A 24,995-nucleotide genomic window follows, 5' to 3' on the forward strand; every position below is an offset into this window, starting at 1 on the left:
TAGCTGTGGTTCCGCCCTTGGAAAACTATGCTTGAAGACTGCAGCTGGGTGTGCAAACAAATACCAACAGGGCTGTAACTCCAGTATGAGGAAGATGACGAGGGTGAAAAAAGTCCCCTCTGATTGGTGGGAATGGGTGTGGGGTGGGGTTCCTCCAGAGGACATGCCTTATCAGCTAACGGTAGCAGGCTGATTGCCAGGCCAAGGCTTCTGGCTTGAAGGACCAGCCTAACTGCGAACAGATCCATTAGCTACAATGTAGCCCCCACGTAAGCAGTGACCACAGAGGAGGTGGGGGTGAAGTGTGCTAGATCACTGCAGACCAGTCCCGGCCACTGGGCTATTAAAGACTGGCAAAGGCAAGGAAGGGTCATTTCTCAGAAGCGTTTAAGCAAGCAGAGGACACAAAGTCTGAAACACCAAGAAGAATGTTCACCTTCAGACGCTGGTTCCTGCAAGCCTACACCCAGCTGCGTTCTGTTCACACTGGGCTTGTTTGCCAACCACCGTTCACCACCAGCAGACAATGCCACTGTCCTGAGGCCACATCTCTATGAAATTCAGGAGGTGGGATGTAGCCTAACACCCAAGGGGTCTGGGATGGCTACCCAGTACCGAAAACAAAACCACCACAGCAACAGGGCTGGAGAATAGTTAAGATCACTTGCGGCTCTTGCACTGCACCTGGCTTTCATTCCCAGCACACAATCATCTGTGACTCTAGTCCCAGGAGATTTAATGCCTTCTTCTGGCCTCTGCAGGCACTAGATGCAGACATCATGCAGGCAAAACAGCCACACACATGTTTAGCTATAATCCCCAGAACTGGAGTTATAGGCAGTTGTGGGTGCTGAGAACCAAACCCAGATCTTCTGTAAGAGCCACAAGTGAGCTTAACCACTGATCTCCTACCTCTACTTAAAAACAACAACAACAAAAAGTTCAGGAAACAACAGCAAAAAAAATGTCTGGCACTCAGTGTCAAATGCTTTATTCACACAGACATTCTTCTCCTGACTGCACTAAGAGGAAGAAATCCTTTTGCCATACCAACAAATCTCCGAGGCAATGCCAGCAGAGCCCTTAAAAGACCTGAGATCCCTCCCTGGTTAACAATGGCTTACTGTGTGATCTCAGTCAAGCCTTTAAACCTCTTGACGCTTCAGTTTCTTCTCTGATAAAAGGATTAAGGTAAGAAAACAATTCCACACCCATTAGGTCAATGCTAGAAGAAGCAATGGTAGTCAGAGGAATGTGGACTGGCTAACCACCCACAGCCCTGTCTATGCCTGGCATCTTGTGAATGAACTTAATCTGAGCCTGAGTTTTGTCCCTAAGATCTAGAAACGCTTGCCAGAGAGGTGCAGACATGCTTTGATGGTTTATCAACACCACTGTCTACCCTAGGCTGACAACTGAAATCAGCGTGCCCAAAACCCTGCACAATGTGTGGGACTTCCAGACCTTTGCTGGGCATTGTGGTGCTCGCACTGAGAGCTCCACCATTCGGGATGCTGAGGCAGGAAGATCAGTGAGGGAAGCCCCAAGTGTGTGATGTCCTGAGTGGGTACATGTTGTTGACTTTTCGTCATTGCCTTGTTGCCCAATGTCAGGGTTGTAGGCTACAAGCCACGGCAGCCCTCAGACTGGCCTCAAACTCACCACATAGCCGAGGATGACTCTAACACTCATGTGATGGTTAGTTGGTTTATTTTATTTATTGTCAACTTGCCCCAAGCTGGTGTCTCCCAGGAAGAGGGAGCCTAACTGATCTGACTTTCACCAGACTGGCCCACAGATAAGTCTGTGGGAGCATTTTCTTGATTAATGACTGAGGTGGGAGGGCCCAGCCCACTGTGGGCAGTGCCGCCTCTGGGCAGGTGGTTCTGGGTTCCATAAGAAAGCAGGCTGAGCAAGCCATGGAGAGCAAGCCTGTAAGCGGCATACCTCTAGGCTCTTTGCTTCGGTTCCTGCATCCAGGTTCTGGCCCTGACTGCCCTCCTGATGGACTGTGTTGTGAAAGTGTGAGCTGACATAAACCCTTTCCTGCCCAAGCTGATTTTGGTTGTGATGTTTGTTACAGCAATAGAAAGCAAACTAGAGCAATGTACAAGGCCCATTTCCAGCGCCACACACAATTTCCCCTGTGGACCCATCACTGTAACACTAGGAGGTAGAGCATGAGTGACAGTCTCCAGTCATAATGAACTAATAATTGAAGTCTGAGCGCAGAACATAGAGATAAGCAGGTAAGAAAACAAGTGCCTTCAGTGCACAGCCAATCAATGGCAGAATCAGGATCTGAAGGCGACTGATTGCTATTGCTATTGGAGCTACCGGCCTTTACTACACACCGCTGCTCTCACATACACTCCTACAGACGTCATTTTCAAGGTCTTAGAACTGCCATGTATTCACCATCCCCACTGCAAACCAGCTACAGCGCAAGCAAAAGTACGCATCATACAAGTACTCCATTTTTTCTACTCTATGTTTCCAAGTACCTTCAGCTAGTGCTGCACTTCACAAACTGTTTTGTTCTTGCAGTGCTAAGGACTAACCTCAGGGCCTTGTGCATGTGAGGTACACATTCTCCACTGAGTATGCTCCCCTACCCCAATCCCTAGCCCAAAGGTAAAGGTAAAATGGCAGAAAAGAAACAACAGAATAACTTAACACCAGAACTGAGGTTTCAGATTCTAGAACGGTTCAGAATTAGTGTGGGCTAGGGCAGCTGAACTCATTCTTCCTCTGCTGCCTTTCTTTCTGGGTACCCAGAGGCCCCTGGGTGCCTAGGGCTTGCTCCTGTCTGGCTGTACTTACAGTGAATTGCACTCAAGGCTGGGGAGCAGGCCCCTGGGCCTCGTCACTTCTCCCCACTGTAGGACAGTTCCTTTGAAGACAAAGGTTTATCTTCCTACCTGACCTTACAGACAATTTTCCAAGTCTTCTCTGTCATTTACAGGAAATTTGGCCACCGCAGCTGCTGAGGGAAGGATATTGGAAAGCGGAAGTGTAGGAGAGGCCACACTTACATCACACCTCTGGTAATTCTTTCAACAATTTCTGTTTCCTATGCCAACGATGTGTCTGTCTGGGGTGACACAATGAGGGACAAAAAGCCTGAGAGTCCCTGAAGTTTTTTACTGTGAGACGTCATGGGGGGGGGGGTGTATCATAATGATAATTGCACAAATAAACCTAAAACTACAGGGGAAACTGCAGAGGAAGTCTCAGATGGGGAACTGATCAGGGGTGAGGGATCCCGATGTCTCTGAGCCATCCAGGGAAAAGATTCGAACTACTGAAGAGGCCAATCAGGCAAAAGGAGGAGGATCTGGCATTCCAGGCCCAGGGCACAGACAACACAAGCCTTGTCAGCAGGGAACACAGGGAAGAGGGTGAGATGCAAGCAGAGAGCAGGAGGCTCTGGACATAGGCCACTGGGGGAGAGGGCAGAGAGTGATATGAGCAGACTTTATTTTCAGCACTGGGATTAACCTGGAGGCTCCCGAGTGCTAGGCAAACACTCCACCACTGAGCTGCATCCTCTGTCCCACTTTTTAAAATTTGTGTTTATTATGAGAGTTGAACCTGAGTGAATATGTATGTACTGGGCATGCAGGGCCAGAGAGGGCCAGCAGAGGGTGTTGGATCCCCTAGAACGGGAGTTTTAGATTGAGTTGTCATGTGTGTGCTGGGAACTGAACTGTCAACTCCTCTGCAAGTGTTAACCTCCCAGCCACCTCTCCAGTTCCCAGAATTTTATTTTTTAAAGATTTATTAATTTATTTTATGTATAGGAGTGCTCTATCTGCATGTACACCTGCATGCCAGAAGAGGGCATCAGATCCCAGTATAGATGGTTGTGAGCTACCATGTGGGTGCCAGGAATTAAACTCAGGACCTCTGAAAGAGCAGACAGTGCTCTTAACCTGTGAGCCATCTCTCCAGGCCCCCACAATTTTTTTTTAAAAGATTTATTTTTACTTTTTTTTCCCCCCAAGACAGAATTTCTCTGTGTAACCCTGGCTGTCTTCGAACTCAATCTGTATACCAGGCTGGCCTCAAACTCACAGAAATTCACTTTCCCTGCCTTCCAAGTGCTAGGATTAAGAGCGTGATATTTTACTTTTAATTATGTGTGTGTGGGTATGCACGTGAATAAGGTACCTGAGGAAGGCACAGATGTCGGACTCCCTGGGACTGGAGTGGAAGGCAGTCGGGAACATCTTGACATGGATGCTGGAAGTCAAACTCAGGTTGTGTGCAGGAGCAGTCTTAAGGACTGAGGCATCACTCCCCCTCAGCTGATTTCCTACGGTACACACCCCAGCTGCTCTGTAGAGAATCTGTGGCTTAGAAGGTAGGATAGTGGAGGGGGACCAATAGCTGTGCAGGAGAGAGATGATGGCAGCTTGGAACAGGCAGAGAGAAAGCTAGAGAGAAAACTGAGAGGCCCAGGCTTGAGGTGATTGGAGAGCATCTGCAGCTTTTCCAGAGGACACAGCGCCTCATCAGGTGTCTCACAAGCACTTTCAACTCCAACTCCAAGGGATCCAGCACCTTCTTCTGGCCTCCGAGGGCATCCCCACACACGGAACAAACACTCATACAAGCACACATTCTGTTGTAATCTGCTGAACCTGCTTAAACTCTATGGACCCTCCGCCAAGACCTACTTTAGTTCTTAGCATAACCGTAGCTTGTCTCACCCTTTTTTAAAACTTTACTTTATTTGGGGTGTTTAGGCCTCAACCTCCTTTCCAACCTTCCAACCTTATTTAGGAGAGGGAAAGTTAGTGGGGAGAGAGGGCCTAGATCCCTTTACTTCTCCTGGCTGTTCAGGGTCAATGGATTATTCTAGGGCTCTATAGCAATCTCTGTCAACCACAGACACAGCCAGCAGCTCCCTCCACACAGCTGTGCCTGAAGTATTCCTCTCTGTCTGTCTGCTCCGAACTGCCACACTGTCCCTCTCGTCTCTGGCCTCTCCAAACTACCGCATGCCACATGCCACCATGGAACGCCACACCTTTTCTTTCTAGGTTCTCATATTTATTCTCTGAGCCCTAGACCACGCCTCTCTCCGTGCTGCACATGGAAGGCTGGTACCAGCTGGCAAAGAACACACCCTGCCCAAGACAATTACAGCTGTGGGCAGGCTATAGTCCAACTAACACCCCACACTTGGGATTCAAACAAAAGCATATTTACACAACATAGCTGAGTTTACAAAGAACCCAAAACTTGCATTAGAGCAGCCCCCCCCCGTTAACACCTGTTGTTGCCTTTAGCATATCAGAAGCCATTTTGCCTCCAAGTCTCCATTTTGATCATAAGGTGAAATTAAGTTTAAGTTCTCAGGCCCTATGAGACCAGGGTATAATTTAATAGTTCAATACTTGCTGTTTGGAATAAGACAATAGATGATAAATGCATGTTCTATTAGAGCTAAGACTGCAACATCCTGCTATGTTCCTTTCTCCCAGAATAGTGGGGAACTGGAAAGTCCCCAAGCCTATATCCCAGCCAATCAGCTTAAAATGCTTTGTCTAGCTATCTAGATACAACACACTTGGAACAAAATCAATTATGTTTGGCTAGTCAAAATGATGTAATGATGACCCCCCACCCCCACACACCTGGTTACATTTTTTTTTTTTCTTCATATAAAAACAAAGACAAACCTGCCTTAGAAACAAACTGGTGCCACAGTCTGGCTCTTGGGCCAAGACTGTCATCCTGATCAGTCAGTTTTTGTTCAGCGTTCAATAAACTTCCATCAATCTGAGGCTGGTGTTTGAGTGGTCAGTATGTGGCTATTCCTGAGCCCATAACAATACACATAAACCAAAGCACAAAAAGAACCCCAACAACAAAACCCTACTAAACCTAAAACAAACAAACAAAAACAGACAAAAAGACTGACAGGCTAAATAATGAAAAATGAGAAGAGGTATCAAGGACTCTCCATTTGTGACGTAGGCTGATAATGGAGGATAGTATCTGTATTCGATGTAATAGGTGAAAGTGGGTGAGAAGCCAATTTAAGGGGGCCTATAGTAAGCCCCAACTAAGTCTAGTGTGTCTGGAAGACATCTGAACGACATATCACAGGGGCCACGGTGTGACTGCTTGAACCAAGAGTTTGAAAACAGCCTGGGCAACACTGTGAGATCCCATCTGAAAACACAAGACCAACAGACCTGACGCGTCAGTTACCTAGAAGGATATGCTGGATTAGAACCCAGTGGAGGCTGGGGCAGGAAGAAGTCAGTGTTCCTGAGGCTGCTCAGGGAAAGGAATTCTCCCAGAGACTCACCACAGGCCTGGGGGTAAAAACGAAACTGCAATTACCAGAGAGGCTGGGGGAAGAACAGGGGCACATGGAATGTCATGGAAGCCAAGAAGCCAAAAAGCCAAAGTAACAAAATTGGGTGTGATGATGTAGGCTGATAGTCCCAGTACCAGGAAGCTGAGGACTGTGCGTGAGGTTGTGGACAGCCTGGACTATGCAGATAGTTCTAAGCCAGCCTCAAACACCCCCCCCACACACACACACAATGACAGACGTTCATAAGAAAGGCTAACAGCTGTTAACTTCTAGCCAGGGCCATACACTGTGAGAGGAACTTTGCATATATGACCAATTTTAACCTGCAGAGCAATCCCTGCTGGGGACCAGCCTCCAGGCATAAACCAGGAAGCTCTGCAGAGAAGGTTTAGCAGCTTCAGATCAGGTGGCTGGTAAGGGAGGCCGCATCTAAGTCCATCCAGCTGGACACCAGACTCATTTTTCTGTTTTCCAGGCACACAGATTCACTTTTTCTCTGCCAATACTATTACTGTATTACCCACCTCCTCCCCTAGCACCACTGACTGAGTAACCCGTACCCAAAACACCTAGGATCAGAACTGTTACATAGTTTTTCAATTTTTGGAATAGACACAAGTCATGTCTAAACATGGCGTGTTTGTGCTTCATGCCACCCTTCTACACGCAGCCTAAAGGTAATTTTATGAAATACTTTTGGTGTACCTGTCACATGAGGTCATGCACATGTGTGGAATTTTCCACTGGTAATCATACTGGCACTCAGGTGTGGGAGAGTTTGCGGTCGGAATTGGGAAGACGTGGCCTGTGCCTACAGAGCGTTTAGGTCGTCACAAGATGAAGGCTGAAGAGCGGCCTGTGGACCAACCATCCTCAGCTGTGTCACTAAGAGCACCTATCACCAGAGCCGGAATGAAGGGAAGTCAGGCTGTCATCAGGAAGGCCCACGGTTCTGCTGCTTCTGGCTTGCTGAGTCAGTTAGAGAACTGGGCTAGTCTGTTACCTTTGCATCCCCACCGAAGCCTAATCTCTGCCCTTGAATACAGCACTATAGGATTAAACACTGACACAAAAGAAGCATGAGCCACCATCAGGTGCTGCTCACCCCCACATGGTACCATTCTGGAATTTTCAGAATGCCTTTTTCTCCTTTTGGTCTTTTGAACCGGGTTTTTCTGTGCAGCCTTGGCCAGTCTCAGAAATCTGCCTGCTTCTGCCTCCCAAATGCTGGGATTAAAGGCCTGCGCCACCACACCTGGCTCAGAATGCTTTTCATTATTTCTGTTTTTTGGAGATGGCTCTTATTATGTAGTCCTGCCTGGATTGGAACTTAATATGTAGATCAGGCTGGCTTCTTTCTGTCTCCTGAATGCCAGGATTAAAGGCACAGCCCAGACTGCTGTCTTATCCATTACCCCCTTGATTTTCACAATCACTCCACACAATGGTAACTTTAAAATTTTCTTTTAATGTAACCCAGACTGGCCTCACAGTCTCAAACTCTCCTGCCTCTGCCTCCAGAGTACTGGGCTACAGGACTGAACTGCTGTGCCTGGGGCAGGCTACTTCCTCAGACTTCACCGTGACGAGACAAGGCTCATGGGGGTTAAGGAACTACACCATAGGTACAAATGGCCTAATGCAGCTGACTCCTGGGAATCCCAGCCGGAAAACAGTCCCTTTGGGAAGCAGAGAGACCTAAATGAAATGTCAGCTGTGAGCTACAAAGGGGTGTGGTGGAGGCAGAAAGATGAGACATTTAGTCATCCTTCGCTACCTAGAAAGCTCCAGATCTGCTGAGTATGCTGTACGCCTTTGATCCCAGCACTCTGGTGGCAGAGGAAGACCAGTTTGTGAGTTCAAGGCTAGCCTGGTCTACACATAGTGAATTTCAAGCCAGCCAGGGCCACATAGTGAGACCCTTAAAAAAAAAAAGTTTTAGGCTAACCTGAGCATTATAAGAGACTTGTCTAGGGCTGGAGAGCTGGCTCAGGTTAAGAGCACTGGCTGCTCTTCCAGAGGTCCTGGGTTCAATTCCCAGCAACCACAGGGTGACACAACCATATATGAGATCTGGTGTCCTCTTCTCCTGTGCAAGTGTACATGCAGACAGAACACTGTATACATAATAAATAAATAAATCTTTTTAAAAAGTGGCTTGTCTAAAAAATTAACTGAGGTGTATAGTTTAGTAGTATGTGGATATGTAGCACGTGGTTAGTATGAATGAGGTCCTGAGCTAGAAATGCACATATACACCCCCCCCACACACACACAGAGTCAGCTATATGAGCACAGACAGCTTTCCTTCCAGGCCTTTCTGTTTTAGTATAAAGAAGTGATCGTGAGGGTTGAATCAGATAAGCAAAACTCTTAGAACAATGCCTCCCAAATGTCAACCCTGTCCCTCTCCACCTCTTCATGGCTGCCTTCACAAAGAGCAGTGAGGCCGATGGTCACATGCTGCCACATTCTTGAGTCTCAAGAGGGAAGAGGAAGGCCCAGGTGTCTGTCCTTCCTTCCTTCCTTTCTGTCAGGCAAGCCCCGGCCAGCGCCCAGCTCCAGTGACCTGCCTGTTTGTGGTTTCCTCAGAGACAAACTAGATAAAGAAATCTCTTTCCTGAGAGGCAGTCAAAGCCTGGGCCAGTGACCAGCAGAGGGCGGAGTAGCTCCACAGCCTGCCTCCAGGAGCCGGAGGCAGAGCTGACTTAGCTCTCACAGGGGGAGGGCAAGAAGACTTCAAGGTTATCTGACACTCCAAGTGTGTAGCTCACATTACAGAAGCAGAAATTAAGTGACAGACCCGTAACTCGGGAGCGCCAACGCTCAGGACAGCAGGCATCTGGTTCAGATCCCTGGCAGGAGCCTCGCTGTCTCCACAACGGTAGCAGGCAACTCTCCTTCTCTGGCTTTCTTGTTATTTACATCTGTGCATTTGTTTATTTTGAGACAGTCTCACTTGGCAGCCATGAATTCAGGATCTTAACTGCCTCAGCGCTCAGATCACAGGCACCACACCTGCCTTGGCTCTGGCTTTTGCCTTTGAGACAGGGTCTTACTGTATAGTCTAGGCTAGCCTCAAGCTCACAGTCTCCCAGGCAGCCTCTCAAGTGTTGGAATTGCAGGTGTACATGAACACTCCTGGCTGAGCTGTCTGTTTTTAAAGTAGGTAACACAGGTAACTCATTCACTGAGTTATCTTCTAGATTAAATAAGAATGCTGGCAAAATGCTAGGGACAGTGCAGCATGGAGTGTTAGCTTGTGATAACACATCTAGATGGGGGCAATTAATGTGGTTTGACATTTCACAAGGTACCCGTCGCCAGTCGGCCGTTACTCTACGGATTCTGACTCTCTGCATGCCGTTTCTGCACCTGCCTTTCCAGGCTCACACACTGAGGAGAAACAGCACACTGCCGGATGAGACCACCATGGTCTTCCCTTGGCATTAGCCCTCTCCAGAGCACAGCCATCATCAAACAAACGCTTCTTACAAGCTACAGTCCTGTCTGTGCTTGTCATCCTGAGAGGGGGCCACCCAGTTTCCAGGGTCCGAGGAGCGGTGGATATCCTTTGTTAATGCAGCTAGGAACCAGGCCCAACGACAGCAGTGCGGTTCAGGGCCATGAGAGACTGACACGGACAGCTTCACCTCCTTGGACCCTGCTTAAAAGGCTGACCGCCTGACGAGGGTGAATCAGCAGACACCTGAGAGCCAGGCTGTGGTGAGGCATCCCAATAAGCAGCTGCTCCAGAGGGCTTAGACGGGGTGGGGGTGGGGGGATCTCAAACCTGAGGCCAGCGTGAGAAGGTCACAGACCAGCCTGGACAACTCGGTCTCAAGATAGAATTCTAAAAGGAACAGAGTCGTATAGCACAGTGGTAGAACACCTTGCCCAGTATGTGAGGCCACGGGTTCAGTCCCCGACAATGCAAAAACAACAAAATGACCCAGAGGCTGGGTGGGTATGCGTATGCATGCCTGTAATCCCAAAGCTAAGGATACCGAGACAGAAAAGATTTTGAGGCCAGCCTGGGTGACACTTCAAAACTCTGCCTTGCAAATTTAAAAAGGGCTAGAGATGCAGCTCAGCTGGTAGAATGGTTATAGCACACAGGGAACCCTGGCTCACACAAACACAAACAGCACAAACCAGGCAGGGTGGTACATACCTATAGTGCCAGGGCTCAGGTGGGGGCCAAGAGGACCAGCGTCATCCTCAGCTACATACACAAGTTCAAGGCTAGCCCGGGATATGAGACTGTCTTGAAAAGACAGGGAGGGGAAAAGACAGGTGGGCTAGCTGGGTCACACCAGTCAAAGTTGCACACGCTAACCTAACTTCAGCTGCAAACAACAAGTGCTATCCTGGCACCAGGAGGGCCCCAGGCCAGGAGCTTCAGAGAACAGCTCCAGATCTAAGCTCAGGGGCACTGTGCAAAGAAAAGCAGGCCAGGAGGGGAAAAGGAACAAGGGCCGGTCAGCCATGTGTCTGGTAGATCAGAAGACTCCTGGCCAAGTGTCCTACGCCCTGAGCTACCTCCAGGAGATCGGGCAGCCGAACTTCACCAAACAGGCCCAGGTTCCGGTCTCAAGATGTCCCAGGCACCTGAGAACCTAGGGGAAGGTTCTCTGAGGTGGAACTACAGATGTCAGTTTAGATCAGGGGAGAACACAGTTAAGAAGGGGAGGGGTGGAGTCGGGACTGAATGCCAGCAAACTGTTCATTCAAAATCCAGCCTCGCCCAGTGAAAACAAAGGTGCCAGGGGGAGACATCTGCTTCCTTTTCTTTAACTGTAGCTCGGCTGGGAAGAGCAGGGCTGGAAGGAAGTCGTGAAGAATGAATTTCTCTAAACAGCACAAAGGGAAGGTCCTGCCTCCAGCTGGCCTGTACCAGAAACTCTAAACTCCACCAGAACTTTGGGAAGGTCCCTGAAATGACTGTAAAAGACTATTCAGGCCACTTAGCCCCACACTCCCCTTAGCTCAGGTTGCCCCGGAGGTCAAACAAACAGCCCTTCCCAGCCCCAAAGACCTCTCTCCAACTCCGGCAAAAGTAAAATTGGATCCAAAAGATAGCAACCTTCCTCAAGGCAAATGTGCATGCTCTGCCATGCCATCCCATTTCTACATGAGAAAGTTCGTGAGGTGAGGGATGCTCTCCTTCAGGAGAACCCATCACAGGTCCAAAGCAAAGCTCTATCAGCAGAAACCGACATTCCACCTCCCCAGGCCCCTCACAGGCATGGTCTTTGATTTAACTGCACCTCAGTAGTTCAAAGATGCCCTCCAGAAACTCTGTGCCAGAGCACCAACGAATGTGCAACCACAGAAGTGAGTGTACTGAAGGCCTGTATAGAAGCACACTCATCACATGACAGAAAACGGACAGCCACGAGTCATTAAGATGCTCTTTATGGGCAAACCATCTGCTGAGTACTTTCGATCACATTTCATTGATCACTCCCAACAAACCTGCGGGGTGAGTAACATTCTCACCTCATTTCTTAAAGGGCAGGGAAGTCACCTAAGACAACATAATACCTTGAAAGGTTCTGACTGAGAACTGGACCTCACCCTATAGTTTGCACCCTTATGCCATCGTCTGCATGCTGACATGATTTACTTTTTTTTTTTTTTTTTTTTTTTAGGCAGGGTACTGCTATGTAGCCCAGGCTTACTTCAAACTCAGAATCCCCCACCTGGGTTTTCTGAGAGTTGGAATGACAGGCATGCCACCCACCCATATATTTCTCCTCACAGCCTCACAAGCAAACATGATGGAAGTTGCAAAGGGTTAGGGACCTCAGTTTGAAGGACAGGTCTTGTCATCCACAGCCCAAGTCTTCTAATCCTCAGTGTGAAGGCCCCAGCTCTAACAGGCGGCCTCTCTACCCATCAGAAGTAACAAGGACCAGCCAGGTATGGTGGCACATACACCAGCCTGGTCTACAAAGTGAGTTGCAGGACAGTCAGGGCTACACAGAGAAACCCTGTCTCAAACTACCACACCCCGCCCCCACAAAAAAAAAAAAAAGAAAGAAAAGAAAAGAAAGAAATCACAAGGGCTAGCGTGTCATACCCTGCTTTGCTGACCTGAACAGAAAATAACGGTATGAATATAGGAATGTACACAGGAACAAATCTGACCGCATGTGTCAGATGCCAAGGCCAGGCTGGCTTCAGTTAGAAAATGAAGGGAGTAGCCTGGGCCTTTACCTACAGGTCCCTTAAGGCTCTGATAATCACTGCTTCTATATGTAAAACAGCACAGAAAAAGCAGAATCTACTTCCCCAGGAGCAGAGGGAGGAGAATACAAGGCAACCAGTACCAACAATAAAGAAATCTGGGTTGGAGCTAAAAGGATGGAAAACTGGTCCCTCTCCAGCTTTCAGCGGCCACATTTCCGCAGGCTAGCCCCTACCTTGAACTTGGAGGGTGGAGAGAGGCAAGTGTTTCAACCCAACTAAATTGTCTGACACGTGCACGGAGCGCTGTGTGGGAGGCGGAGTCCACAGAAATGGCCACTGTCTACCTGTCTGCATCTATCTCGTTCTCAGGAAATGAGCCCAGGATGGGGTAACACATGCTCACCCCTCACTCCGCCGATTCGGAATGACTGTGGGCTACAACTGCTGTATGCAAAGACGAGCCCCTGTCCTGGAAAGGAGCAGGGCGAAGTCCACACTACCACACACTGCGCACTGGGGTCCCTGTGAACACCCCGTTTCCTGATAACTGCGCCCCAGGAAGCAGGAGCCAACGCGTCCTTAAAGCCTGTAATTTTTTTTTTTAAACATCTGCTTGTTTGGTGTGCATGTGTGCATGTGCAGGTGCATAAGCCATGGGATGGATGTGCAGGTCAGAGGACGACCCCCTGGAGTTGGTTCTCTCCTACCATCATGAGGACCCAGGGATGGAGCTCAGCCAGGCTTGGCAGCAAGTGCCTCTCACCTGCCCTGAAACTGTAATTATTAAGAAACTGAGCTGCTTCTCAGCCGGGCAGTGGTGGGGCACACCTCTGATCCCAGCACTGCGGAGGCAGAGACAGGCAGGTCTCTGAGTCTACAGAAAGAGTTCCAAGACAGCCAGGGCTACACAGAGAAACCCTGTCCTGAAAAACAAACAAACAAATAAATAATGACAATAAAAGGAAACTGAGCTGCTTCTCAAAGTAATCTGGAAGCAATACTAAGATAATAAAGTCGGTCACAAAAAGGAGGACCACAGGGGGTCCTGTGGGGACGAGATGACACTGGCAGCCCCCTAGAATGCCACAAGGCACCTTCTTAACCAGCGGTGCAGTTGTGGGGAAAGTCCTCTTTCCGGCCTAAAGAGAGGGTGCTGGAGAAAAGTCTAGAATAGCTCCTCCCATCCCCCAGCTCTTTTTCCAGCTGCACTTGACTCATTTGTGCACTTTAATCCGGCATCAGGGGTGTTCCTCCTTGACACATTCCTCTCCCTGCCCCTAAGGCCCCACCAAGATTAAAATTCTTTAGCCAGAAGCTTGTTTTCTGTGTTTTTCAGAACATGAAAACAGTGCAGGGGCCACAGTACAATGGGAAAGAAAGGAGAGGCGCTTACCGGAAGCAGGAGCTGTGCCAGGCTTCGGTGGCAGTCCTGTACAGCCTCTGGCTCAGGGGCACATAGTTGCTGCAGCCCTGACACCTCCAGGCTTCTTCACCTGAAACAGAACCAATCTGGTCAGGGTCTCTTAAGCAACAGGAAGCAAGCACAGTTTCAGTCAAGTGGAACAGGCTGAGGGGATTAGGCTCTGCTCGCACTCAGCATCCCCCTCCGCAAGATCTCTGGGAAAGACTTGGCAAGCCTCAGCCCAGCATCTCTCTAGGGAAGGAACTCCTGCTTCAAAAGTAATCTCAATTAAAAAAAAAAAAAGGCTCTGATTCAAAGTGAATAAACTGTAATTAATAATAAAAAAGTTCTAACTTCTTAGTTGAGTAATGTAAAAATAATTTACCTATAAAAATGCATCAATTTAGAAGTCAGTATAAAATTTAAAAAAACCTATTTTGTTAACTAAAAAAAAAAGGCTCTGATTGGGTTCGGCTGGTGAAGGCACCGCCCCACCAAGGGTGGTGACCCGAGTCTGACCCCTGGGACCTGCGTCCTGGAGGGAGAAACTGCTTCTGCCGGTTGTCCTCTGTCACACACAGGCTCAGTGTATGTGAGACAATGAATATTAGTCTTTAGTGTCAAACACTGAAAACTTTCGTTGTTGTTGTTTTTGTTTTGTTTTTTGAGACAGGGTTTCACTGTGAAACCTTGGCTGTCCTGGATGTCACTCGGAAGACCAGGCTGGCCTGGAACTCACAGAGTTCTGACTGCTTCTACCTCCCTGAGTGCACAACCGCTGGCCAGCCAAACACTGTAAATCTTTTTTTTTTCTTTTGTTTTTTTCAGACAGGGTATCTCTGTGTAGCCCTAGCTGTTCTGGACTTGCTTTGTAGGCCAGGCTGGTCTTGAACTCGCAGAGATCTATCTGCCTGCCTCTGCCTCCTGACACTGTAAAACTTTTACTTTTCAAGTCTTTTTTTTTTTTTATCTGCCCCACCTTGTAAAAAAGTGTTTTAGTCCTCCAACTGGTAAGATTCTGGTGTACACTGTGACTATTCTGTGTTCTCGGAACTTAAATGACCTGGGTGGCCAGCTCCATCTTGGCTGTCCTTTGCTGTAATTCATTTGAAACTAGTTGGCCCCCAGCCAATGGGGAAAAGACACCGTGACCACCTGTGTTAGAACACAAATAAGTGAGCTGCACATCCCTCCCATGTGGGCAGAGCCCCTTCTCATCATGGTGGTCTCTCCTGAGAGCCGGAGATCCTAATGCATGCACACACAATATATGAGAACATGATTTAAAATAACTGACTGCTTCTTGCTCTCTCCCACCCCCTCTTCCCTTCTAGACAAGGTTTCTCTGTGTAGCCTTGGCTGACCTGGAACTCAACAGGTAAAACAGGTTAGCCTAAAACTCCAGGGATCTATCTGCCTCCCGAGTGCTGGGATTAGAGGCGTGTGACACTGAGCATCGCCCTGCTCCTCTTTAGTTAATACAAAACCAGCCTTTTCACAAGCCTGTAATTTCAGCAGAAGCAGCAGGACTGAGAGTCCAGGGGGCCACACAGCAAGATTGTGTCTCAACAACCAATACTGCTAAACTAGGGCTGGCAAGAGGGTTCACTGGGGACACTTGCTACCGAGCTCATGACCCGAGTTTGATCCCTGTGACTCACGTGGTAGGGCAGTGCTGACTTCCTTAAGTTGTCCTCTGGCCTGTACCCCTCCACACACAAGTAAATGTGAAAAGCAAAACAAAAAACCCCAAACTGAAAACTTCAGTCTACTAACAAACAATGAAACCCATCACTTTTCTAGACTTTTTAGCCTTTGCTCTTAGTGGAAGAAGTGAGAAGGGTCCCTCCCTCCTATGACTGTCCCCAGCCAGTACCCAGATGCCCTCCATTCTGGCTTATACCTGCTATTGTCTTACTCTGCCTCACATTTCCTGGCACCTAGTCGCGGAGCTCTCTCATTCATTCAATCAACACGGCATGACAGGTCCTCTCCACACAAAGATGCAGGATGCTTACATCATCTTTGCTGCTTCGAGAGCAAGCCCATTGGGAAAGAAGCACTCTCCCATAGGACAACTTTGCTTCAGAAGCGGAGTTAGCTTAGTTTCCTTACAGAAGAATAAACATTTAATGAATGTTTCCTGTCTCGTATATGCCAAGAAGTGTTACTGCTTTCCCAGACCCAATCACATTTCGTTCTCAACCTTGCACTCTTTTCATGGATGGATGAAAGAAGGAATATTGAGGGCTGTGTGTGTGTATGTGTGTGTATGTATGTGTGACAAACTGAATATTTAAACAAGAGGTCTGGCCTTTCCTACTCCACCATGTTAACACTCTTCCTTCAAATAAGGGGCAGAAGAGTAGAGAAGCCTTGAGCCTGGGCTCACCATGAAAGCTGGGGAAGATTTCCAAGGGTGGAGAAAGGTGCTCCAGGGCTTTGGGGTTAAGATCAATACAGGCCAGTTTGTGACCCTCGAAAACAGAGGAAACCCAAACAAAACACAGTACCCTTGGCGTGGCTCAAATGCCAACTTATTGAAATAAAACAGGCAGCTGAAATCAAGCCGCGATACCTAACTCAGCCCCAGACACAGGGCAAGACTGTTACAAGACTCCCTGTACACTCTGTGTACAGCTTTGTCCGCCGGGTAACTCTGGACTGCCACAGGCGGGGGCCTTGAATGGACAAAGCAAGGCTCCAGGGACGTCAAGACTGCTCAGCACCGTGGACGAGCCAGTCATGGGCTGTCTTCTCTGTACCCCGGAGTTCAGTGAGCTGTCAAACTGGCTCCTCTCAGCTACCACCTCAGTGTTGTGACAGGAAAATGACCATCAGTTGTTTTTCTTTCTTTTCTTGTGGCCCCAGGGTTGACTCCAAGGCCTTGTGCACAATAAGAAAACACTCTACTGCTGATATATTACTAGCCCTTCCCTTAAAAAAAAAAAAAAATAAATTTATTATTTATTTATTATTTATACAATGTTCTGCCTGCACACCAGAAGAGGGACCATATCTCACTGTAGATGGTTATTGATCCACCATGTGGTTGCTGGGAACTGAACTCAGGACCTTTGGAAGAACAGTCAGTGCTCTTAACCTCTGAGCCATCTCTCCAGCCCAAGCCCTTCACTTTTTAGACAGAACCTTTTTTCTTTTTTCCAAGACAGGGTTTCTCTGTGTGTAACCTTGGCTGTCCTGGACTTGCTTTGTAGACCAGGCTGGCCTCAAACTCACAGAGATCTGCCTGCCTCTGCCTCCCTGAGTGTTGGAGTCACAAGTGAGCACCAGGCACACTGTCCTTTTCCAAAAACTACAATGTAAAAAGTTTTTATTTTACTCATTTAAAGTAGGCCTAGGCCGGGTTAGGCACTGAGTAAGATGGTGAATCGGGGAGAGAGAGGGGAAGACTGCTAGGAAGTGTCCTATGACTGGGACTAATACACTCCTGCTCCAATGAGAAGGCTTTAAGTAAGAGATATATACGTATACAGTATGCTGTGTGCGTGTGAAGGGCAGGGGGACGACATTTCTGGGTCACAGTATGTGTCTGAAGGTGGGAGGGTAACTTTTGGGAGTAGTTCCGTCCTCCCACTATGGGTTCCAGGCATCAAAATGTGAAGGTATGTGACTAGCCACAGCCAATGAATCTTCTTAGTGAAACTCCTGCTTCCCAGCACTCACATCGGCGCTCACAGCCACCTGGAGCACCAGCTCCCGGGCCTCAGACACCCTCCTCTACCCTCCTTGGGCCTCTGCACACAAATAAACCTGTAGAACAGAAAAGCTCTTGGGGTTAGTTCAGTGTCCACCTTGTCCCCCAACAAATCTCATTATTTTAAAGCCACACCCTGTTTTTGAAGCAAGACTTCCGGGGTTTTTTAGTTTAGGCTAGCCTCTAATATATTGTGTAACGGAAGGTGACCTTGAACTCCTGATCCTCCTACCTCCCACAGCCCACACAGTCTTTCTGGTTTGTACTTCATAACCTCCCCCTCCAAGAGTCGGACCTGACTACCCATTTACCAATCAGTGATCGACTGATCAGTGGCTCTGAGTGATTGCCATCTGGCTGTTTCCAAAACTCAGAGCATCAAGACTTTCATTTACTGCCACCCTTCATGAGCCTGCCCTGTTTTCTCCATCTCAACATACACACGCACACTTAGGCCGGCACCTGCTCAGCGTTACAGCGAGACCCTGGAACCTCCTAGCACATGCCTCCCCAGACACGGCCTCCACCCAACAGCTGCTGGCTCAGCCATACTCCAGGCTGTCTGTCTCTGTCCAGGTCACACTTCCCGGTGTCTACAGGAAAAAGGCTGGGCTGTCCCACACGGCCCAGTGTTCTAGCTCCCTGCCCTTCTTGTATGAAGACATATTCTTTCAGTTATCGCCACGCTCCTACCCCCTGGCATGGACTCCTTTCCATTGTCATTTAAATAATCGAGTCTTTCCTAACAAAAAACAGCTTCTCCCTCTCACCCACATCTACAAAGAAGGCTGTGTACACCTCCCAGCACCCAGTTCCTCATTTCCCGGTTACTTCACACTCCACTGCAATCCACCTTCCACCCATCAGTTCTCCGAAACCGCCTCACCAAGCGAGCACTCATTGCTAAATTCAATGGGTACCCTTCAGCCCATTATTGGAGCACATATTTACCCCATGCCAGCTACGCCTCCAGCCCTCAGACAGCACGACTGTGGTTATAACTGGGGGCCGAGGGCATGGAGGCGCAGTGAATTCAGAAGTGGGAAGACTGGGGCAGGGCTAAAGAGAATTCCTTGAAGTCGTTTCCAGACTGAGCTCTGAGGGAAAATGGAAATTAATTTGGGGGGAGAAGAGGAAGAAAGGGACAACGTTAGTGATGAGAAGCGGGGGCCACAAAAACTTCCACGTGATTAAAGATGGCTACTGCTGACTGTAAAGGACTGGGGAATCAAGCAAGATAACGTTTTGACATCTAATCAATACACATCAATGTAAACAGTGAATGGGGGCTAGGATAACAGAGTGTGTGCCAAGCACCACAAAGCCCTAGGTTCAACCCCACATAAAACTGGGTGGAGCTGGGTCTGTCCTCCCCCCAATCCCCCCTCAACTGGAGTAAGTAGGTCAGAAGTTCAAGGTCACTCTTAACTACACAGGGACTTGGGACCCAACCTGGAATACTGAACTCAAGTCTTAAACAGGTAAGGCCTTCACAAGGTGACCCCAAAGAACCTGGAAACCTCGTTGCTCTTTTTTTTCCTCAAGAGACAGGGTTTCCCTGTGTAGCCCTGGCTGTCCTGGACTCATTTTGTAGACCAGGCTGGTCTCAAACTCACAGAGATCCGCCTCTGCCTCCCTGAGCTCTGGGATTACAGAGGCGTGCCAGTGTACCTGGGTGCCTCATTGCTTTTTACAAGGGGAGCTCCAGCTCTGTGCACACCCCTGGACCCCACTGTTCTTACCTTAAGTAACTGTCTTTGTTTAGCAAACTTCTTCCACCTTTTCATTGAATCAAATGTCTTTCTTGATGATCCCAAAGGCTTGGCTAAACTTCATTGTCTACAGTCATCTGATACAATCTGTTCTTTATTTACAGTTCATTGTGTACAATTCTGTCTCTCTGAGCCCCTTACTCTCAGCTCTAAGGGGCAAGGGTTGCATTTTGATTCTCTTTCTTCCAGGGTCTAGAATAGAACGGACAATATTTCGGCAGCAAATCCAACTGGAAGGTTGGATCTATCTGCCACCTATAAAATTACCAAAGTGGAACTCCAAAGGTCAGCAGGACACCGGTATTGGGAGCAGACTTCTGGTTCACAGGACAGCCACCTCCCATGCACGAACCATATCTGTTTCTGTTACGAATTCATACCACTAGGGACGGGGATGGCTCAGCAGGTAAAAAGCACATGCTGTGCAGGCTTACACTCGTGAAACACTAGGACTCCTACTGCACGGGGAGCCCATGCACTGCAGCCACAGACACAAGAGACCCTGCCTCAAAACGATCCCCATACACTGCACTGTGGCACTCAAGAACCAGTACTCATACACACACACACACACACGTGCACAAAGTAAAACTGCTTTTTCCTTAGATAGTATTTGAACCACTATGTACACCCAGCATGCCTGCCTGTCTCCCTCCCTTCCTCCCTCCCAGGGTCCAAACTGCACAGAACTCTCTTGGCCTCTTCAGCCCCCACAAAATCCTGCAAACCAGCAATCCTGATTCTCTCACAACCTTTGGCTCAGGAAATACAAAAGAAACATAATGGTGTCCAGTAAAGCCCAACGGAAGAGAGAGCAATCTCAAGGCTGGTCTGCTAGGAAGTGCTTCTGCTCTGCCAGGCTGCTCACCCTCTCTACAGGGCTTACTGCGTACATCTGCTCACATCAGTAATGGCTGCAGGTCAGAGTCTACAAGGAGCCTAGAAAGGAGCCAGGCTAAGTAAACATTTACAGGCACCTCAAATAATGGGTCCTTAATAGGGTGTAACAAGTATAATCATATTTACTGGATCTACTGCCCTCCCGCTTGTTAGAAGTTATCTGGACTTTATAGGAAGGTTTTTGTTTTTCAGTTTCTCTATTACGTGTATGGATATTTTGTCTGCATATATGTCTGTGCACCACGTGTGTGCAGTGTCCATGGAGGCCAGAAGAGATTCCATCCCCCAGAGCTGGAGTTACAGACGGCAAAAGGCACCCTGTAAACTGAACTTGGGTCCTCCAGCAGAGCAGGTTATGCTGTAGCTGAGCTCTCTCCAGCCCCTTTCTTGACCCTTTTAAGACAGGAGCTTAGGGCTGAAGAGATGGCTCAGTGGTTAACAGCACTAACTGCTCTTTCAGAGGACCTGGGTTGATTCCCGGCACACACATGATGGTTCACAGTCGTCTGTAACTCCAGTTCCGGGGGATCTCATGCCCTCTTTCTTCTAACTTCCACAGGTATTAGGCACACACATTGTACATATACTTGGAGACAAAACATGAACACATAAAATACATTTGAGAGAAAGAGAGAGAGAGAATCTCAATATATAGCCCAGAGTGTCCTAGAACTCCCTATGGGGACCTGTTTGGCCTTGAAAAGATCTTCTCTTGAAAAGACCTTCCTCTTGCCTCCTCCTGAGAGTACCACCAAACCCAACCAGTTTGCTGCTTAAAAAAGTGATTAGGCACAGGCCTTTAATCCCAGCCCTTGGAAGGCAGGCAGATATCTTGAGCTCTACAGAGTAAATTCCACAACAGTCAGGGCTACATAAAAAAAACAAACAAACAAAAAGCCAAAACAAATAAAGGCGAGATTAGTGCTGAGAAAGGTGGCCTATTACATGACAAATGTTCTCACCATCAGGACTTTTTCAATCTTGCTATAAATATTTTTTGCTTTTTGAGACAGGGTCTCTCTATGTAGCCATGACTGTCCTAGAACTCAATATGTAGACTTTGTTTTTTGCTGTTTTTTTTTTTTTTTTTTTTTGAGACAGGGTTTCTCTGTGCAGCCTTGACTGTCCTGGACTCTCTTTTTAGCCTTGGCTAGGCTGGCTTTGAACTCACAGCTCTGCCTCTGCCTCCCTGAGTGCTGGGATTAAAGGCCCGGCTCATACTTTTGCTTTTTAAGAGGATGAAGGGACTTCATTTTCTTATTTATACAAGGTCTTGCCAGCCTAGAACTCAATCCCCTGCTTCATGTAGCTGGGATTTCAGGGATGCGCCATGCCAGGCTTAGAAAAACTTTGAAATGACTTGGGGGGAAGGGGCTACCTAGCCATCACAAAGCTGGTGCCACAGGCACCTGAACCCTTAGCCCTTCGACCACCAGGCCAGTTGCACTTCTGTGGTTTGGTGGGGTACCCCAGCCCAGAGCCACTGCTTAGCTCTGGCTCAACTTTTGGTCTAAGCTGGCTCTGTCCAGACTGGACCTCAGGGACCCTGATGCCTCAAAACACACACACACACACACACACACACACACACACACACAGCCCAGCCTTTTATTTGAAAAACAACAACAACAACAAAACCCAAAAACAATGGGGAAGGGGATCTGGGGGCTGAGGTTGAACAAAAACCTTTGTCTCCTGCTCCACCTGACAGTGAGAACCAGGAAGAAAATGCTGCCAATTCAGGGCAGCTAGAAATAAGTATGGCAATCATGGGAGCCTTAGGAACCGCAGAAAGAGTAGATAAACTTTACTTGTTCTGTGCCAAAGCAGGAAGCTGAAGGGCAGGTGGCAGCTCTGGGGGACAGCCAAAAGGAAAAGATGGAATTTTAATGAAGCAACTATCGACAAACTTGAGAGCCAGCAACCAACATCTTCTGACACTCTGCCCGCACCACAAGCACTGGTCCCTCTAGACCTTATGTTCCCTTCTGTACAAGCAAAGCTCTGAAGGTTCCTTCCAGCTCAGAGAGCCTGTGAAACCAAACCTGGCCGGGAGCCTCGGGAAGTGTCCTTCCTGCTGCTGTCCTCTTCTTTCTCCTTTTAGTCTATTTCTGAGGGTCAGGGATAAGAACTGAGGGCTGGAGAGATGGCGCAGTGGTTTGGAGCACTTGCAGCTCTTCCCGAGGACCTTGGTTTGGTGTCCAGAACCGCCCCAGGCGGCTCTAACATCTTCTGGTCTCCACAGGCATACAGCACAGACATATGCACATACACATGAATTGGTTTTAAAGATTTATTTATTTTATGTGGATGAGTGTTTTGCTTGCATGCAAGCATATGTACCGTGTATGTTTCTGAGGCCTGTGAAGGTCAGAAGAGGTCACTGGGTCCCCTGGCACTGGAGTCACTGATGGTTGTGAACCATCACATAGGTGCTGGGAATCCAATCTGGGTCCTCTGGGAGAGCAACACGTGCTCTTAACCACTGAGACATCTCTTCAGCCCCATTTAAATTAAGAGGGCCAGCAAGGGGCTGGAGAGATGGCTCAGAGGTTAAAAGGACTGGCTGTTCTTCCAAAGGTCCTAAGTTCAATTCCCAGCAACCACATGGTGGCTCACAACCACCTGTAATGAGATCTGGTGCCCTCCTCTGCCCTGCAGGCATACATGCAGGCAGAACACTGTGTACACAATCAATAAGTAAATGTTAAAAAAAAAAAAAAAGAGGGCCAGCAAGATGGCTAAGCTAACAAAGGTGCTCGCTGCTAAGCCCAGCCACCTGAGTTGGATCCCTGCAATCTACACAGTAAAAGATAGGACTGGCTTCTGATCGCCACACACTCCACACTTGTGTCATGGCACTCCCCCCATCATCAAAACCGTTAAAAATGAACATAGGGTTGGAGAGATGGCTCAGCAGTTAAAAGTAACGGGTTTGATTCCCAGCATCCATGTGGTGGCTCACAACTTAATTAGCTCTAGTTCGAAGGGACGCCCTCTTCTGGCTGCTTCAAGTGGTACACACCCATACACAGAACAAAGCGTAAAACCACAGAAAAGGCTGGATTTAAAAGCTGGGCTTTATTCCTGTCTCTGTGTCCTTGAACAAATTATTTACCCTCTTTGAGGGTTAATTTTTATTTACTTATTTGTTTTTGGTTTGAGACATGTAGCCCAGGCTATGTGGCCAGGGTTGGTCTTAAACAACGGATCCTCCTACCTCCATCTTCCGGATGCTGGCGTTAGAGATGTGCATAACCAAATTAACCTCTCCTCACTTAAAAAAACAAACAAACAAAACCAAAACCACACAAACCCAAGACCCCGTACTATTTATTTTATTTGTAGGAGTATTTGCCTAAATGTAAGTAAATATACTACAATGTGCCGAGTGCCCGCAGAAGCCAAAAGAGGATGTTGGATAGCCTGGAGCTGGAGTTATAAAGGGTTGTGGGCTGTGGGTGCTGAGAAAAGAACCCATGTCCTCTGCAAGAGCAGCAAGTGCTCTTAACTACTGAGCAGCCCTCCAGCCCCCTTTGCTCTTTTTCTTCCCCCCAAGATGGTCACACTATGTAGCATTGGCTGCCCTGGAACACTATGTAGACCAGGCTGGCTTCCAATGCAGCCTGCCTCCTCTGAAGGTCTGGAGTTAAAGGCGTGCACCGCCACACCTGGGCTCCCTTGCTCATTTTTAAGGAGGCTAAAGTTACCACCTTACAGGATTAACCAGAAGATTAAAACAAGTAATGGCCAGGGAATACCTCCAGGGTGCCTGGCCCTAAGTGGAACCTGTTTGTCTTGCCTTCCTTCCTGCAAGCATGTCTAAGTTAGCCAGGGAAAAGGTTGACTGAGCAAACTAGCTTCCAAAATCCAAAGAGAACACTCATAACAAATCCTGCAAGCTCAGCCTTGAGCCCACGCAAAAGGCACAGAGCAGGCCTTGGGGTCTTGGTGAGTGCCCACTGGGTAAGGGATAAGAACATGCAGAATTGAAACCAGAGACAAGTCAGGTTCTGGGGACAGACAGACAGCAGGACAGAAGGTTCCCATGGCTATCAGGCTCCTTCTTCGTTCCCTGTGAGTAAGCGTTTTCTTATCTGGAGAGGCCTGCAACAGATCTCCTATCAGAGATCCCAGTTACTCAATTTGTAATTTCTTTTTCAGTGTCTCTACCCACTGACAGTGACAAAAATCACTTTGAGTCCTCACCATGTCACATAGTGTCCTGAGCACTATTCAATTAACCAACCACAAAGAGGTCAGCACCAGCACTGTTGGACTCTAAAGCCTATGCTGTTGGCTGCATTTCAGACTTTTTTTCCCCCTTTTTTGAGACAGCATTTCTCTGTGAACAGCGAAGGTATTCACTATGTAGGCAAGGCTGGCCTCGAACTCACAGAGATCCATCTGCCTCTGCCTCCTGGGTGCTGGGATTATACTTTCTTTTCTGGGAAAAGTATATCTTTCCAGCGAATTAGAGGAAAGACCTCATCAATAGAATCCCAGGGTGAAGTTCAAGGAATGCTCTAGGGAAGCAGGTGATGGGCTCGTGTTCTAGCTGATAGCCGGTGTCAATAATAAGGGATCCGATTGCCACTGCTGTCTAACGTTAAATGTAAGCAAGAAGAGACATGTGACTGCTACAGTCCCCACTGAAACATCAAAATGACG

General features: G+C 48.1%; 1 protein-coding gene across 1 annotated transcript in view; it reads right to left on the reverse strand.

The window, feature by feature from the left end:
* The window catches only part of Limk2 (LIM domain kinase 2), a 70,348-nt gene that overhangs the window by 40,194 nt on the left and 5,159 nt on the right, over window positions 1–24,995 (reverse strand). Inside the window, exon 2 of the mRNA XM_021652132.2 lies at window positions 13,926–14,025. Coding sequence (XP_021507807.1) covers window positions 13,926–14,025 — 100 coding nt within the window. The remainder of the gene's footprint in view (window positions 1–13,925; window positions 14,026–24,995) is intronic.

This window comes from Meriones unguiculatus, chromosome 12 (genome assembly GCF_030254825.1).
Source record: "Meriones unguiculatus strain TT.TT164.6M chromosome 12, Bangor_MerUng_6.1, whole genome shotgun sequence".
NCBI lineage: Eukaryota > Metazoa > Chordata > Mammalia > Rodentia > Muridae > Meriones > Meriones unguiculatus.